This window comes from Homarus americanus, unplaced genomic scaffold, assembly GCF_018991925.1.
Source record: "Homarus americanus isolate GMGI-L3 unplaced genomic scaffold, GMGI_Hamer_2.0 scaffold14532, whole genome shotgun sequence".
In the NCBI taxonomy this organism is placed as follows: domain Eukaryota; kingdom Metazoa; phylum Arthropoda; class Malacostraca; order Decapoda; family Nephropidae; genus Homarus; species Homarus americanus.
Window position 1 is genome coordinate 496917 of NW_024713954.1, and position 15584 is coordinate 512500.

Genomic DNA, 15584 nt, shown 5'->3' on the forward strand with positions numbered 1-15584 from the left:
CCTGATGAGGCTTCACGTAGGTTCAGAACCCCTGCTGAAGCTTGTATTATTTCACCTGTTGATCGAACACCTTAACACTACTTAGGGGGTAAGTTAGGGCTAGGTTATTATGATGTTTGGTTAGGTTAGATTGTAATGCTGTTAGGTTAGGTTAGGGCTAGGTTATTATGATTTTGGTTAGGTTAGGCTGTTATGATGTTAGATGAGGTTGTTTTGGTGTTTGGTTAGGTTAGGGTATTTAAACATCAGGTGAAATAAGCTAGAGCCCAATTTTTAAGTGATTCGTATAACTGATATTAATTCTAAAGTTTTCTTGCGGACATCATTGAAATTACTAACCTTATACCAGTACTTGATATTTATTTGGAAGTTCTCTTAAAATCATCATTCAATATTTTTAAACTCAATTTATAAAAAAAAATCGTCTGAGTTCCTTTTTCACAAAAATCAGGATTTGCTCAGTGAACGAAACAGTCTATCATCATCATCATCATCATCATCATCATCATCATCATCGTCATCATCATCAGTTAAAATCAACGATAATGTCTAATGAGAAGTAAAATTTCATTAAATGGGAAAAGTAAATATTATGCATTGACAAGGGTGATTTTGTAGTGCTGCTAGGGCGAGTTTGTAGTGTTGTTAAGTGTGATTTTGGAGTGTTGCCAAGCGTGATTTTGTAGTGTTGTTAAGTGTGATTTTGGAGTGTTGTCAAGGGTGATTTTGTATTGTTGGCAAAGGTTATTTTACAGTGCTGTCAAGGGTAATTTTGTACAGTATTATCGCGAAAAAATAACTAGATACCAAACCTGAACTTAATCGGACAAAAATCACTAAATCCTACATAGACCAGAAAACCTTTAGGGAGACAGACATCCCTCAAACGTGAAGAAAACATCCATCAGTCAAGTTAGTCAAGAGATACACTGACCTAACACAACTCACTGTTATTATTATTATTACTGTATTATTATTATTTTACTATTATTAATATTATTATTAACACTATCATATCTATCACCCTTATTATTATTAAAGTATTATCATTATTACTAATACTGTAATCATAATAATCAAAAAATTATCTCATGATTATAAAAAATATAGTAATATCTTTAACATGTCTCATTTTCTCCCAGGGCGAAGGAAAGACGAGACCTTAATACTGGTGTTCGCACTGGAGGAAGTAAACAAATTCACAGGGTCTCGGGGAAGCCATTTGCATACGGGAGAGGCTGAGGGTGGGATGGTAGAGAGGGTGAGGGTGGGAGGGAGATGGGATGGTAGAGAGGGTGAGGGTGGGAGGGAGATGGGATGGTAGAGAGGGTGAGGGTGGGAGGGAGATGGGATGGTAGTGAGGTGGGAGGGAGATGGGATGGTAGAGAGGGTGAGGGTGGGAGGGAGATGGGATGGTAGAGAGGGTGAGGGTGGGAGGGAGATGGGATGGTAGAGAGGGTGAGGGTGGGAGGGAGATGGGATGGTAGAGAGATTGAAGGTGGAAGGGAAAGGGAGAGAAAAGTCTATGAGGGGGGAAAAGGAGGTGGGTGGAAAGCGAGTCAGAGTGGAAAAGGTGTAGGAATGGAGAAAAAGAAAGGTGGGAAAGTCGAAAAGGAGGTGCAAGAGAAAGGGAAGAAGGCGGAAAAGGAGGTGGAGGCGAAAGAGCAGGAGGAAAAGAAGGTGGTGGAGAGTGGTAAAGAGGCGGAAAAGGAGTGGAAAAGAGGCGGAAAAGTGGGGTTGAAGGAGTGGGAAGGAGGTGAAACAAAGGGAACATCCACTAATGAAACCTCACATCCTCCCCCACCACAACAATACAATTCTCCCTTGATGTGAATAACTTACTGTTTGACCCTGAGCATCTTACAGGTATTACTACTATTACTACTACTACTACTACTAATACTTTTTTTACTTTTTTTTTTATCTACTACTACTACTACTACTACTACCACCAATACTTTTTTTACTACTACTACTAATAACAGTGGAGTATTATTACTATTATCTTCACTATACTGTTATCCACATCACCATCATCATTTACACTTTTATCATTACGGAAAGTCCCGTGTTGTCAATTAGTGGCTTTTTATCCTAACTGCCTCACCATTAACAAGATTAAGTTGTACACATGATAGAGGCATCAGCCACACACACACACACACACACACACACACACACACACACACACACACACACACACCGGCATGATCACATAACTGAGCTCAATTAAGTAAATGAGATTCACCTTCATTACTCAGCAGGTGAACATAAGAGCCTCTCCTTAACCTGATCCCTGGAGGAGTGAAGCCAGGAATATCATAACAACTCACAACAGACGAACAAAAACACTGATTCTCGATTATCAATAGATTCTTAAGGTAAATATTCGGATCACCTGAAGATTAAACACCCTGACGTTATCTAAAAGGGAAGAAGGTTAGATTAGGTTAGGTTAGGTTAGCGTTACTGTGGTTAATCCTAAGGTGAAAGAAGCTGTAGGAGTTAAACTTCAAGTGGTCAGAATATTCCTCTTTATTGAAGATGCCAGAAAGTATTAACATGGATGGCTTAAACACATAATATCACCCCCCTTAAAAATGTCATCGAAATTACAGAGAGACTCGACTGTAACTACATACCATCACTTAGAAACAGTTTAGGTATAAGGTAGATAAACTCTTAGATATTCCCCTTACGTTAATTTTATCCTCTTGCTGGTGCTAAGTGAACGCTGAATAGTTACGGTAGAGACTTGGTGTAATTCTGAATTAATATTATTTCTGGGTAATACTTATGTGCTTCATCATGGTAAGTCAGTCATTAGATACTGTTCAAAATATTTTTATATATACGAAGAATATTCATTATAAGGAAATTTTAAAACCATGAACCTTGCAACTTACTCGGTCAATACGTGAATAAATACTTTTTCATAATGTGTGAATTCAAGATGACTTTTATGGTGTTATTATATGTGTTTTATTTATCTTAATGTAAGCCCTGTAAACTACACAAAGGAATCCATAACATATCTTCCTTCTTCGCTAACAATAAAAATAACCTTTTACCACAAAACTCTTCCCATTACCTTTAGTAAAAACATGTACAAGTAGGAAGACTACGTTTATGAATAGTAATATTTAGCGTTTGTAAATGACATACAAAAATAAACCACTCCGTTTAAAAAATTAATTAATTTATCATAACAGTGACTAGGAACGATAATAAAAAAAATCACATTGTATTTTTTTCGTATTCCCCCTCTAATGAAGTTTCCAGCTGATAAAAGACACACAAAAGATTAAATCAGCTTGTAAACAAAGTAACTCGGTATGGTAGGTCAGTCGACTCCATCTGTTGGCAGAGAGAAGAGCTAGACTGGGGGCGCCTGGTCCTAGTAGAGATTTTGTCCTTCACTGAACTGACACCAGATGGAAGCACAAAGCAGGTCGAAATTTCTCAACCATTGGTTTACTTTGCATTAAACATTTATGATAATTTTCTAATTTCTAAAAAAAATTATTTACAATTCGTAACCTGTAATTTACAAATAATACGCGTATTATGCCTTAATGATTATGAGTGTTGTCCATCAATATTGTAGTCACCCGTTAATACTAGGCATTCCACAATGTTATACGAACCCTCAATGCTATAGTCACCCCACAATATTATAGTCACCCTTCTATTATAGTTACCTCACAATATTATAGTCACCCCACAATATTGTAGTCACCCTTCTATTATAGTCACCCCCACAATACAGTATTACAGTCACCCTTCTATTACAGTCACCCCACAATATTTTAGTCACCCTTCTATTATAGTCACCCCACAATATTATAGTCACCCTTCTATTATAGTCACCCCCACAATACAGTATTACAATCACCCTTCTATTATAGTCACCTCACAATATTATAGTCACCCTTCTATTATAGTCACCCCCACAATACAGTATTACAGTCACCCTTCTATTATAGTCATCCCCACAATATTATAGTCAGCCTTCTATTATAGTTACTCCTCAACGTCGACCAAAGAATATGAAGACAGAAAGACCTTTGCAGAAAACGACAACTAGAGGGACTATGCTCGGGGTAACTCGAGTATTTTATTTCGGTGTCTTTAACTTGGTTCTTATGAGGACTTTGATACACTGTAAAACTTTCTCAGAAATAGAAAAATAACCTGAAAATTCTGTACATGAATGAATCCACAGTTTTTATCCATTATAAGAATGATAGAATCTGCCAGAAGGGAACGTATCCATCCATCTATCTGTGATGTTATGGGTAAGTCTAGCTTGGTTATGGGTCCCTTGTACAGCAGTTAGACTATCCTTTAAAAGTACACTGTCACGCTACACTATCCTGCAGAAGGTACACTGTCACGCTACACTATCCTGCAGAAGGTACACTATCACGCTACACTATCCTTCAGAAGGTACACTATCACGCTACACTATCCTTCAGAAGGTACACTATCACGCTACACTATCCTTCAGAAGGTACACTATCACGTTACACTATCCTTCAGAAGGTACACTATCACGCTACACTATCCTTCAGAAGGTACACTATCACGCTACACTATCCTTCAGAAGGTACACTATCACGCTACACTATCCTGCAGAAGGTACACTATCACGTTACACTATCCTTCAGAAGGTACACTATCACGCTACACTCTCCTTCAGACACATACAGGGAAGTCTGCCAAAATGGAGATAAAACAGGTTAAAGTCTTACCAATAAAGGATGTCGTTGGCATAGTGGATCTGGTACCTGACGGTGTGGCATAGGGCACGGAGGGCGGGCTCCCGCAGCCAGCACAGTGCCTCCATGCCCCGCAGGCACCCATAGATCATCTCCAGGTCCTGGGGAAACGAAATACAGGTTTACTACACACCCAATGATGCAACACACGTCCGGAACACAGTAAACAGGTACTAACAAGTCACAAGAAACACACCCGGTTAATTTAGCTCCAACAGACGGTGATTTATAACTACACTCAGTACACAGGTAACACCGTACTAAGTCAAGAGACAATATATGGTCGACTGCGCAGTGCTTTTGTACGTGAGAGATATTTTTGGAAGTGAGGTTTGAGGCAGCCAACAGCAAATCTTATTTATCCTTAACATATTCAATGTGTTCCATGAAATGAAACGTCAACAACTTCGTATTTGAGAAAATTATGAAAGTGTTAACGAGATATAAATAAGACTTACAATAATACATCATATCAAGCAGGGAAAAATTTTAGATCAAAGAGTGACTAACTGGACAACACAACGATACAAGAGAATGGGCGATGAGAAGATAATAAAAAATAAATTAAAAAATCTCAAACTCATGATGATACTGTTCAAAACACTTGTACAAATGTGTAAGCGCATCACTAAACACTTGTACAAATGTGTAAGCGCATCACTAAACACTTGTACAAATGTGTAAGCGCATCACTAAACACTTGTACTCAATCACATTACTTGTAGTATTTATCCAAAGGCGATGGAAGAAGCATATAAAGTTTGTAAAACTCTTGGGAAATACTTGCACGATTCATCCACCAATCTGCTTATAAATTTTGAAATACTCTGTGAGAGGCAATGAAAATTATGCAAAATAAAACTAGAGAACAAGAGTGATGCTGAAGTACACATAGATAAGTGTATAACGCTTACCTACACCGGCAACATTCACAGCCTTTGTAACCGTTATAAAAAAATCCATCTAAAACTGACCACCACACAGACAGCCATAAGTATCCTTATAACTTTAACCACCACACCGTGTCCAGCCCACCACCCACCAAGGGTTAACACATGCCACCACTTTTAAAGGCGACTTTTTATCAAGCTCATTGACATTTAAACGGATACATTTACATTTACCCAAAACGTGAAAAAATCCCCCAACAATGCAAAATCATAAGGTCTAAAGAACACCTGTTAAATAATTTAATCTATTATACATATGAGTGACGCCTACTGGACCACCACTCAGCGACCTCCTGACGGAGGCACCATACTTATCAGCAGCATACTGGCCATATATTTCATAAATAATATTGATGTTACTTGGAAGGAATATCCTTCCTTCCTTAGACTTCAGAAAGCCCCTTTATAGTATTTAATTTAAATGTACTTCAGACTTCTGCTAGATGTTTCTGGTAACATTGTACCTAGTGACAGCACCAGGGCCAGTTTCCTATAATATGAAATAAACTGTTGAAATTGAAATATACAGACGACACCGTAAGAGGTACATTTTACATCACCTTCCTAGATAGGAAAAATTTTTGCACACTTTTACACACGGATTAATTTACACGGCTAAACAGTCACCGTGTGGTATATGATTGAACTTCCGAGTGTATATATTGTGGATAATTATACAGGCGATATATCCCAATAATTGCGAACAATCGTGACAGCCAGCTTGTGTAGGCGGTTTGTGGGCGGCCAAACGGAGTCGTGTGTGTGTGTGTGTGTGGTAAACATAACAAAAGGTAAACGGGTCGGGTGATATAATACGAGCAAGACTGAGGCGGAACAAACAAGGCTGTTAGAGTGAGCAACAATGAGCCGTTACGTGGGTAATGACGTCATCAAGATATAATTACGATAACACGGTCACAGCACAGTGCCGAGGTCACGCCCAACCCATTGATCATGAAGGAGAGAATGCTTTCACACACACACAATATTATATATATATATATATATATATATATATATATATATATATATATATATATATATATATATATATATTTGTATTAGTATTTCACCATTTCGTGTAGTATGAGATGTAACTAATGTTTATAATGGTTGTATGGAGCAACAGGTCAAGTGTGATGATCTACGTCCCTTAACAACAGAGAGTGAGAAACAGGTGAGTCAGCTGTGGCTTGCATCTCTACCCCGCCCCCCCCTCCATCGTAATTCCATCTATTCCCTGCATTGGTATATCTATTAACTTTCTGTTTCGTGGCACAAAACTGATCGTATGAATGAAAAACATCGCTAGCAAAATATCTTCTCTGTTCCTTTCACACACACACACACACACACAAGGTACCCAGTGTCCCTTCCCCATACACGGAGTCGGACCAACATTGTGTGTGTGTGTGTGTGTGTGTGTGTGTGTGTGTGTGTGTGTGTGTGTGTGTGTGACAGCAAAGTAATCTCACTTTTTCTTTATTTTTTCTAAGTCTCATCTATTCCTTGTTATTTTTCCTTTTATTCTGCATTCTATTATGTGTTATTTAATCTTTTATTCGATAATTTCTTAATTCACATCGCCTCCACGCCCACCTTCCTTCACCTAAGTCCTACTCCTTCTCTAGCCCCATCTACCATCACCTCCTCTACTCACCACCACCTCATCCACCTCAAGTATGACCTTCAATCAAAAGTACACAGCTGTTCCCCACATAGCGAGGGCCGCTCACTGCACCATACACCGCTCTTCCCTACCTCATTGCATCATCAAATCAATACTCAGTAAACCTCGGCCATAATTACAATGTAGAGTTGCCCATTTTTTCTATTGTACAAATAATACAAGTCTTTCAGCTCGCCCCAAACAAATGTAATATCACAATACCATTTTATTCCCTTTTCAATTATTTTCAAAACAAAATTTCATTCAATTATACGTTGTTATTCCACGGAATTCATACAACTGTGAGCTAAAAATCTGGGTGTATATACATTAACCCGGCGGTCCTGGTATGCCAATACAAATATTTCCTCAGAATTCCAATACTGTATTCCCACCCAACAGTGTTGCACCAGTTCAACGTTTCCATAAAATTTGTAATCTAATATATTTTTTTCTGGTGTTATTTGAGATGTTATTTTAACGTGTAATTATTTCCAGTGGTGTGTACCATCTACTGTGCATGGTGTGTACCTCCACCCACAATCAGGTAGGGATGATGGACGTTTCCTGAGCAAGGTGAGGATTACAATAAACACTGCCCCGCCTCAGCATCTCCCTTATCGGAACAGTGATCCTCGGCCGGCATGTGACGGTGCACCAGCCGCTGAGGTATACTGTACGCAGGGACCTTACCAAACAGGAGATGAAGGAATATAATGTAGTTAATAATGATAATAATCCTCCACGTCTTACCAGTACAAGTTAATGTGCCTTGCACTAACTGCCTGCTACACTTATACAGTAGTCGCAAACATTCATACAATTTATGTTTTACAAAAGATGTTACTTTCAATTAATAAATTACATATAGCAATATTTTTTACTTTAGTTAACCCTTGTGTAATTAACAGCCTTATATCTAAGTTTTGTTAAGTTAGGACGTTTTTTATGTTTTGTTATTGTAAACTGATATTGCACAGATCTGAGACCAATGCTGCCCAGCGCGGTATTTACGGTTTCTCTAATAGAATGACTTGCTGTCGACTACCTTAACAAAATTTTATTCTTAATGCTGGAGTATGGTTGTATTGATAGAGTTTTTCCGTTAAAAATGTGCATACAATTTTCTTCCTTTATTCGAGCGAATTTTAAAATTAGATCGTGGAAATTTTGTGAGAGTTTTTACTTATTCTCAAATCACTAGTACTGGCAGCTGCTGTTGTGATTAAAATATTTCAACAGCAACAATCTAAAAACCGATTAACAAAAACTATTTATTTAAAAAATAATAATTGTTCTTACCACTCAATGTCTCCAATTATTGCTGTAGATTTTCTGTCATTAATGTGACATTTGCTTTCCCCTTGTTACAGTTTACTTTATTCGATGTCAGCATCTTAAAATTGGCCCTCTGGTGGAGTTAACCCACACTTTTGCTAGGTATATAGAATTTTTTTTCTTTTAAATCTAATAATGAATCGAAATCAACCATCAAAACTATGTTCTCCTGGACCTCTGCGTGTGAACAGGGGTCGCTAACCACGGCGCCACAAGGACAACAAAAGCAATCCTGGGCTTTGTTTTATATCACACAAAGCCTGTTCATAGTTGGCACGGGCAATCCCCAATGGAGGTTCACGTTGCTTAAAAATAAGATGAATGAACTGGCTATGTGAGAAACAGAACAAAGCCCAGGGTTCGATTTGCGACTAGTGAGGTATTGTTTAGATATGGAAGTCAGCGTGTATATATTAAGTTAATCACGCGGGGTACAGTAAGCTCTATCTAAACACAAACCATCACTTACCTACGACTGATTTCAACCAGAACAGGTCAAAGTTTGGCAGTGCTCAGTGATGCACCTCTACTAAAATTAGACAAAGTTTAGTGATAGTTTGTTATCATTCACCAGGTGTTGCAGCTTCACATTCAAGTGGTTTCACCTGTGATTTCCTTGCCTCTAGACTCCATTTGCTTACTCGTCATTGAATTTTGTTCATATCTTTACTAAAAAAAGAAAACGTTAAAACAATGATACAGAACCAATACACGGCGGTGGCTTCAACCCTGTATGTGCCTTCACTATCTATCTATCTATCTATCTATTTAGATAGATCGATGGGATGATATTTAGACAGATATATAGATAGACACCCCACAACTACGATATCCCCATCTTGGAGTACGAGGTACAGTAGATATATAAAAGCCAGAAAGTTAAACGTTTTACTGCTCAATTTATCTCTGACACAAAACCAAAATAATCACTAAGTAGCGAGTTCCCCCACACATTATACACCTCACAAAATACATAACAATACAAAAATACTAAAATACACAGCGATATACAAGCCCATTAGTACCACCATGTGAACCATTTATAAGTAGGAAGCATTAAACTGAATCACATCTTCCTTGTGTCGGCATAAAGACGCAAAAAAACTTAACACAAACGACCCAATGCGGTGAAATAAAAGAAGTAGAGTAACTATAATAGTTCACCCTGGTGGATCCTGGCTGGCCTCCGTTTTCCTTTCCTCGCAAATATTACTTCCTCCTACACGACGCCAGGATCCTCCCCGGCCCGACAATGGGCAGTTAAGAGGGCCTATAATGGTGCCTAATTACTGTAAATATACACCTGGGTTTATTAGCACTGTGCCGTAATCCTCCAAAACGCCTCACAAGGTAACACACACTGGCCTTTCATGGCTCCCCTAGCCCTCCCAGGTCTCACACACACACACACACACACACACACACACACACACGCACGCACGCACGCACGCACACACACACACACACACACACACACACACACACACACACACACACTGTTGGAGCTTTATCAAGATTTACTGTATTAGCAAAGGCTTAAGCAGGACTCCTAACATTCCATTAAATTTATGAGTCTTATCCACTCTATTTATCTCCATTTCAAACAGCAACAATAACACATCTCTCCAGGAAAGTCTTAGTCTCTATAACACACTAACAACACACGTCAATGGTACTCAATATTCTTAACGTCAGAAAAATTATCAAATAAAACATGGATCACCTGAAGATTATTGCCCTCCTCCCCCCCTCCGGCTTATTTCAGCTTTTGGTTAAGCTCCCCAACTAACACTGCCTAAGGGGGTTGGGATAAACTGGATTAAGCTGGGTTGTGATAGCTAATATTAACTTCGGTTAAGGTAAGTATTTTAATTTCAAGGTAAAATGAGCTGGTGGGGATTTTAAAGTATTTGTAAGGAAATTCTTAATCACTATAACATCCATAAAATAATGTTTATATACTTGTTAAAGCTGTTAGCTCCTTAATGCCTCTACTAATCACACTCCTACATTACCGTTACATTTGTTTAACTCGGGCAGTATTTCCCTGGGAGTCTATATAACATAGGGTCACCTGAAGATATGTTCCCCCAACTATTTCACGCCAAGATTATTTATCCTAAAGCTGCCTGAAGGAGGAGAGGTTAAGTTAGGTTAGGTATAGTTACAGTGTGTATAGTTAGATTAGGTTCTGTATGGTTAGGTTCTGTACGGTTAGGGTTATGTATGGTTAGGTCAGGTTAGGTTTGAGTCAGGATGGTTAATCTTGAGATGAAATAAACCAAGGCGGGAGGGGGGGGTGATCTTCAGGTGGTCCAACATATCAATTATGGTAACCATTCTTGTATCTGTGGGTTAGCGACCACGGCCCTTCACTCCAATGATTTTGGAAATGAACAATCGCGTTGTCTCGCTAGGGTTTGGTAGGCGTGATTGTGAGACATTTTCTACCTTTTATGGTAGGCCTAATTTAGCTATTTCATTCGAAATATAAAATTAGTTCATTACAATGTGATTGGTAAATAACAGTATGGCTCATGAGCCTTTTATCAAAAACCTTAGTTCGTAGTGTCATTTTGTTTCGCACAAAAATTGTAAATGTATATATTTTTTTTTTACTGAGTGTACAAGATTATCTTTCATGGTCTACCATATAGAAAACGCGAGGGGAGAGCGGAGGGGAACTTGCAGAAAATCAGTCATGTGTTAAATGTCAAACCGATCTCTGACCTCTGACCTTCAGTAACGGGGTGACCAAAACATTTGTATTTTAGATATTAATCCAATAAACACGATATCGAAACCCAATTGGAAACGGCTTTTGGCGTTTTTGACGTGACGGTTCAAACGATATTGCAAAATGTTGAAAAAGAAAACAAGTTATACACTGAAAAATGTTATACCTTCCAAGAGCTATAAATCTACAGAAAATAATTAATACTTCACAAGCATTTGTCTACATAGAAAATACGTCATCCTTTGACCTAACACTGTTCACCGTGTCTGAATTATTCTATCCTACCATCATGCTGGGTGGGTCATCCCTGTCGTTCTGTCTCAACACCAGGCATCCCTCTGTGCGCACACACACACACACGCTTACATACCCCCTACATTAACAGGAGCCAATGGTATTTATCACATCTTTTGAGGTCTCTCGAGTTTTTAAGAGTATCTGGAGGCCTGAATTCAACCATTTGCACAGTAGACCCCTGTAGAGTTTCATGGATTCGTTGGCCACAACACATGGTACAAAAGGCCAAATGCTTGGTCATATTCGCCCTGTGCAGGATTCAGCCCTTTAGTACTAAGGTTCTATAATATTTCATTGTCTTAAATACTGACCAGTAAACATAGTAACGAAAACCATTTGCCAATATATTCTAGTATTCATGACATTTGGTTGTTAGAAATTGTGTGTAAGAAAATATCCACGACTGAGAGTGTTAGGTGTCAGAGTCGGACAAAAACATTAACGTGTCTATTCTCCCTCCCCTACCACAGGTGCTCTCTCTCTCTCTCTCTCTCTCTCTCTCTCTCTCTCTCTCTCTCTCTCTCTCTCTCTCTCTCTCCTACACCTGTCCGTGTGGCGCTGATCAGAATTCAACCATACACGTTGTCTGGTATAATCAGGAGAATCTTCAAACACCATAAAGCTTCTTCCTTATATTGTCTTAAATGAGCTACGCGTCATCCAGGAGTTGCATGCACCAACCAAGTAATCCCCCCCAAACACTAGAGACCTTCTATAACGGGTGAGTGCCTTAGCGTTAGACAGGTAGCAGGGGATGGCCGAGGCAGAAAGCGCCCCAGGTGTGTTAATTACTGTGGGAAGTTTTGGCGTGTACATGGCAAGTAGGTAGGGAGGTGTTGTTAGACCCGGTAATACTTTGACCAACACTCGCTTACCCTCTTCTACTACCCCTCCCCACCCACCTCTTCCTCCGTATCTCCAACCTTTCCTGCACTATTTCTATCCTGTCCCCATCCCTCCTACTATCACTACAGTCCTCTCACCTTCCCAACACCCCCTCTCATCCTTCTTCCACACCTGTCACCCTCCCTATGCCCCTCTCACCCTCCCAACACCCCTCTCACCCTCCCAACACCCCTCTCACACCTTCCCTACAACACTCCCACTCCCCATGGACATCTCTCACTCTCCTCTGTATTCTCTCCCACAACTCTCCCCCTCCCTACACTCTCTCCCGGGGCCCCTCACTCTTCTTTCGCTTTCCCCTCTTATCCTCCCCTCACCGGCCGCTCTGCCTCCCTGCATTATATATAAGCGGTTCACCAGGGAGGCTATGATACCCTCTCCCTCCTGAGTTATACACCCTGAGTAGACTGTCTTACGCCCCCTAAATTATACACTTTGAGTATTCTCTCTCTCAACACACACACACACACACACACACACACACACACACACACACACACACACACACACACACACACACACACACACACACACTAATAATATCTGTTGTATTTACACAAAAGCTTATGCATACATAATGTACTACAGGTAATTTTGGTTTCTTTTATAAACTTACTATTTCATTCAGCAGAGTTAACATAACATTAACATAATAATGTGTTGAGAGAGGAAGTTATCCAGTGTGGAAGGGAGTAAGTGGTAGTGGGAGGAGCAGATAAATATACAGTAGGAAAACTTAACTTGAGTAGCGTCTTCACGAACCTGTTTGTAAAGACGTAAATATTGACACCTGTTTATTCAAGCATTACCTCCAATCTTAAGACATAATGTTTTCGTTTGGTTTTTGATGTGAATGGAAACAGCCGTAAGGCAAGTCCAGACATATCAGCATTATTTTTAACTACGAATTTCCTTTATTTCGTAACAATAGATGCTTTAATTTCTGTTGTTTGAAAATTACGATAAGATGAGCATGGCGCCAGTGACACGGCAGACGCTGTCCAAGACTCTGAGAGATGCTGTCTTTCTTCACGTTGGGGGAAAATATATATATTAATTACAGGACGTTAAGATGTGTCCATATCCCTGACAGTTTTTAAAGAGTTGCAGGTTATATGAGGAGTGGGAGACGGGTGAAGGAGAGTTTCATCACGTAGAGGGGAGACCAATAAAGGATGGAGTTATATATATTTTCAGTAATAAGTTGAAGGCAAATAGTGGAGTAGTAGGTGGAGCTAGAGGGATATAAAGGTGAATTTTCTCATAACACTGATCATTAAAATAACAGTGAAATAATGACGGAACATCCGCAATGACGGCCTGAAGGGCTGGGTAGTGAGATCAGAGATAAAGGGTACGGCTTCTGGCTGGGGGCTGTTGACCAGACCTTGAGAGAGAGATGTGATAAACCTGACTAGGGTAGTGACAAGGAAACAGGATTAACGAAGGATCTTTATTAAGCTAGTTTATTTGTTTTAATGAGTAATTCTTATAAAATTTGGGGTGGTGGCAACGGACTAAGCGAACAGGGTAGGGGTAGGGGGGGCAGGGAACACCTCGCCGGCCTTCCTGACGAAGGTGTGGCGCCCAGGGGAACCGTCGCTTTTCCCCCCATGTTACTGTCACGGGTGTCTGCCTCAACCCCCCCCTCCACCACAACCACACCCTCCTTCCTGACGCCTCATTTTTTTGACACTAAGTTTTTTTTTAACTGATTACACGTACAGTCTCGTTCAAGATTCTTCGAACACTGCTGGAGACAGCTGGCAACTCAAGGCCATTTGTTTACTTTAGTACGTAGCAAAAATTATGAATGAATGTAAAATTTGATCGGTGATTGGTTACTTAGTTCCCCGTTGCTTAATTAATGGTTGGGTTTTGTTGTTTCGTATTATATTATACTGCGTACTATAGTAAACGAACGGCCTTGTGTTGCCAGCTGTCTCCAGCAGTGTTCGAAGAATCTTGAACGAGACTGTACATGTAGGTGTATAAACAAATAACAAAAACACATCTACAGCATACTAATGTACACACACGTTCAGTGTATACATACTCACAAAACACACACACACACACCCAGAGAAAGACCTCACCCACCCTCACCACACTTCCGGCCCTCACAAGCGACGTCAACAAAGACAGCCTGTTGCATGAGCATCAGCCTCAACAACGACCCTCTTATGCAACACAAACCCAGCAGGAGGAAAAATATTACAGTGAAAAAATGAGCCAGCAAGTATGAGATAAGCAGACATACAGCATAACAGCACAGTCTTTGGGTTACCGGGGGACCAGAGGCAGTTACTAGTACACCTTGGAAGACTTGAGGAAGAATTCTCAAATTAACTTTTACAAACATAAACTGATTATTATAAAAGTGGCCTGGCGCGACGCACAGTGGTCCCAAACCCAGAAATCTGGCCAAAACCCCAAATGAGCAAATTTAATAAAACTTAATTCTTAAGATAAACAGCTAGGGGTTCATAACACCACTATAGAAAATTGGACGTGGTGCGTAGTTTTCAATTTAGAGCATTTAAGTAGTTACACTGATACTACAAATGCGTGTTTTGGGTTCTCGATATCTCCGGTAATACTTAAAATATTTTGGATATGCTATTTCTATCAGGTATTGCATGTCGGATTCAAAAACTGCATTAAATGCCTTAGGTTGCATATTGCAAATGCATAAAGTTAACTATGAATTCCATCGAGTTCCATTGCGTATTGGAAAATATATATATAATAATTCAGTAAAGTGCAGACTCCCAAAACGTCCCTAACCGGCAAATAATTATATGCAGATTAAGGACGTTTTGGGACTGGTACCGACTTGCTCGGTTTGAATATAACGCCATTACTCCGTTTTCTTTTGGCTCGTATGTTGACATCATTCCAGTTGT

At 39.6% G+C, this 15584-nt stretch overlaps 1 protein-coding gene across 1 annotated transcript in view; it reads right to left on the reverse strand.

Annotated features, from left to right (window-relative positions):
• The window catches only part of LOC121875257 (rap guanine nucleotide exchange factor 6-like), a gene marked incomplete at its 5' end in the record, with an annotated part of 52885 nt that overhangs the window by 19578 nt on the left and 17723 nt on the right, over nucleotides 1-15584 (reverse strand). Inside the window, 1 exon segment of the mRNA XM_042379721.1 lies at nucleotides 4755-4882. Within this exon segment, the coding sequence (XP_042235655.1) occupies nucleotides 4755-4882 (128 nt within the window).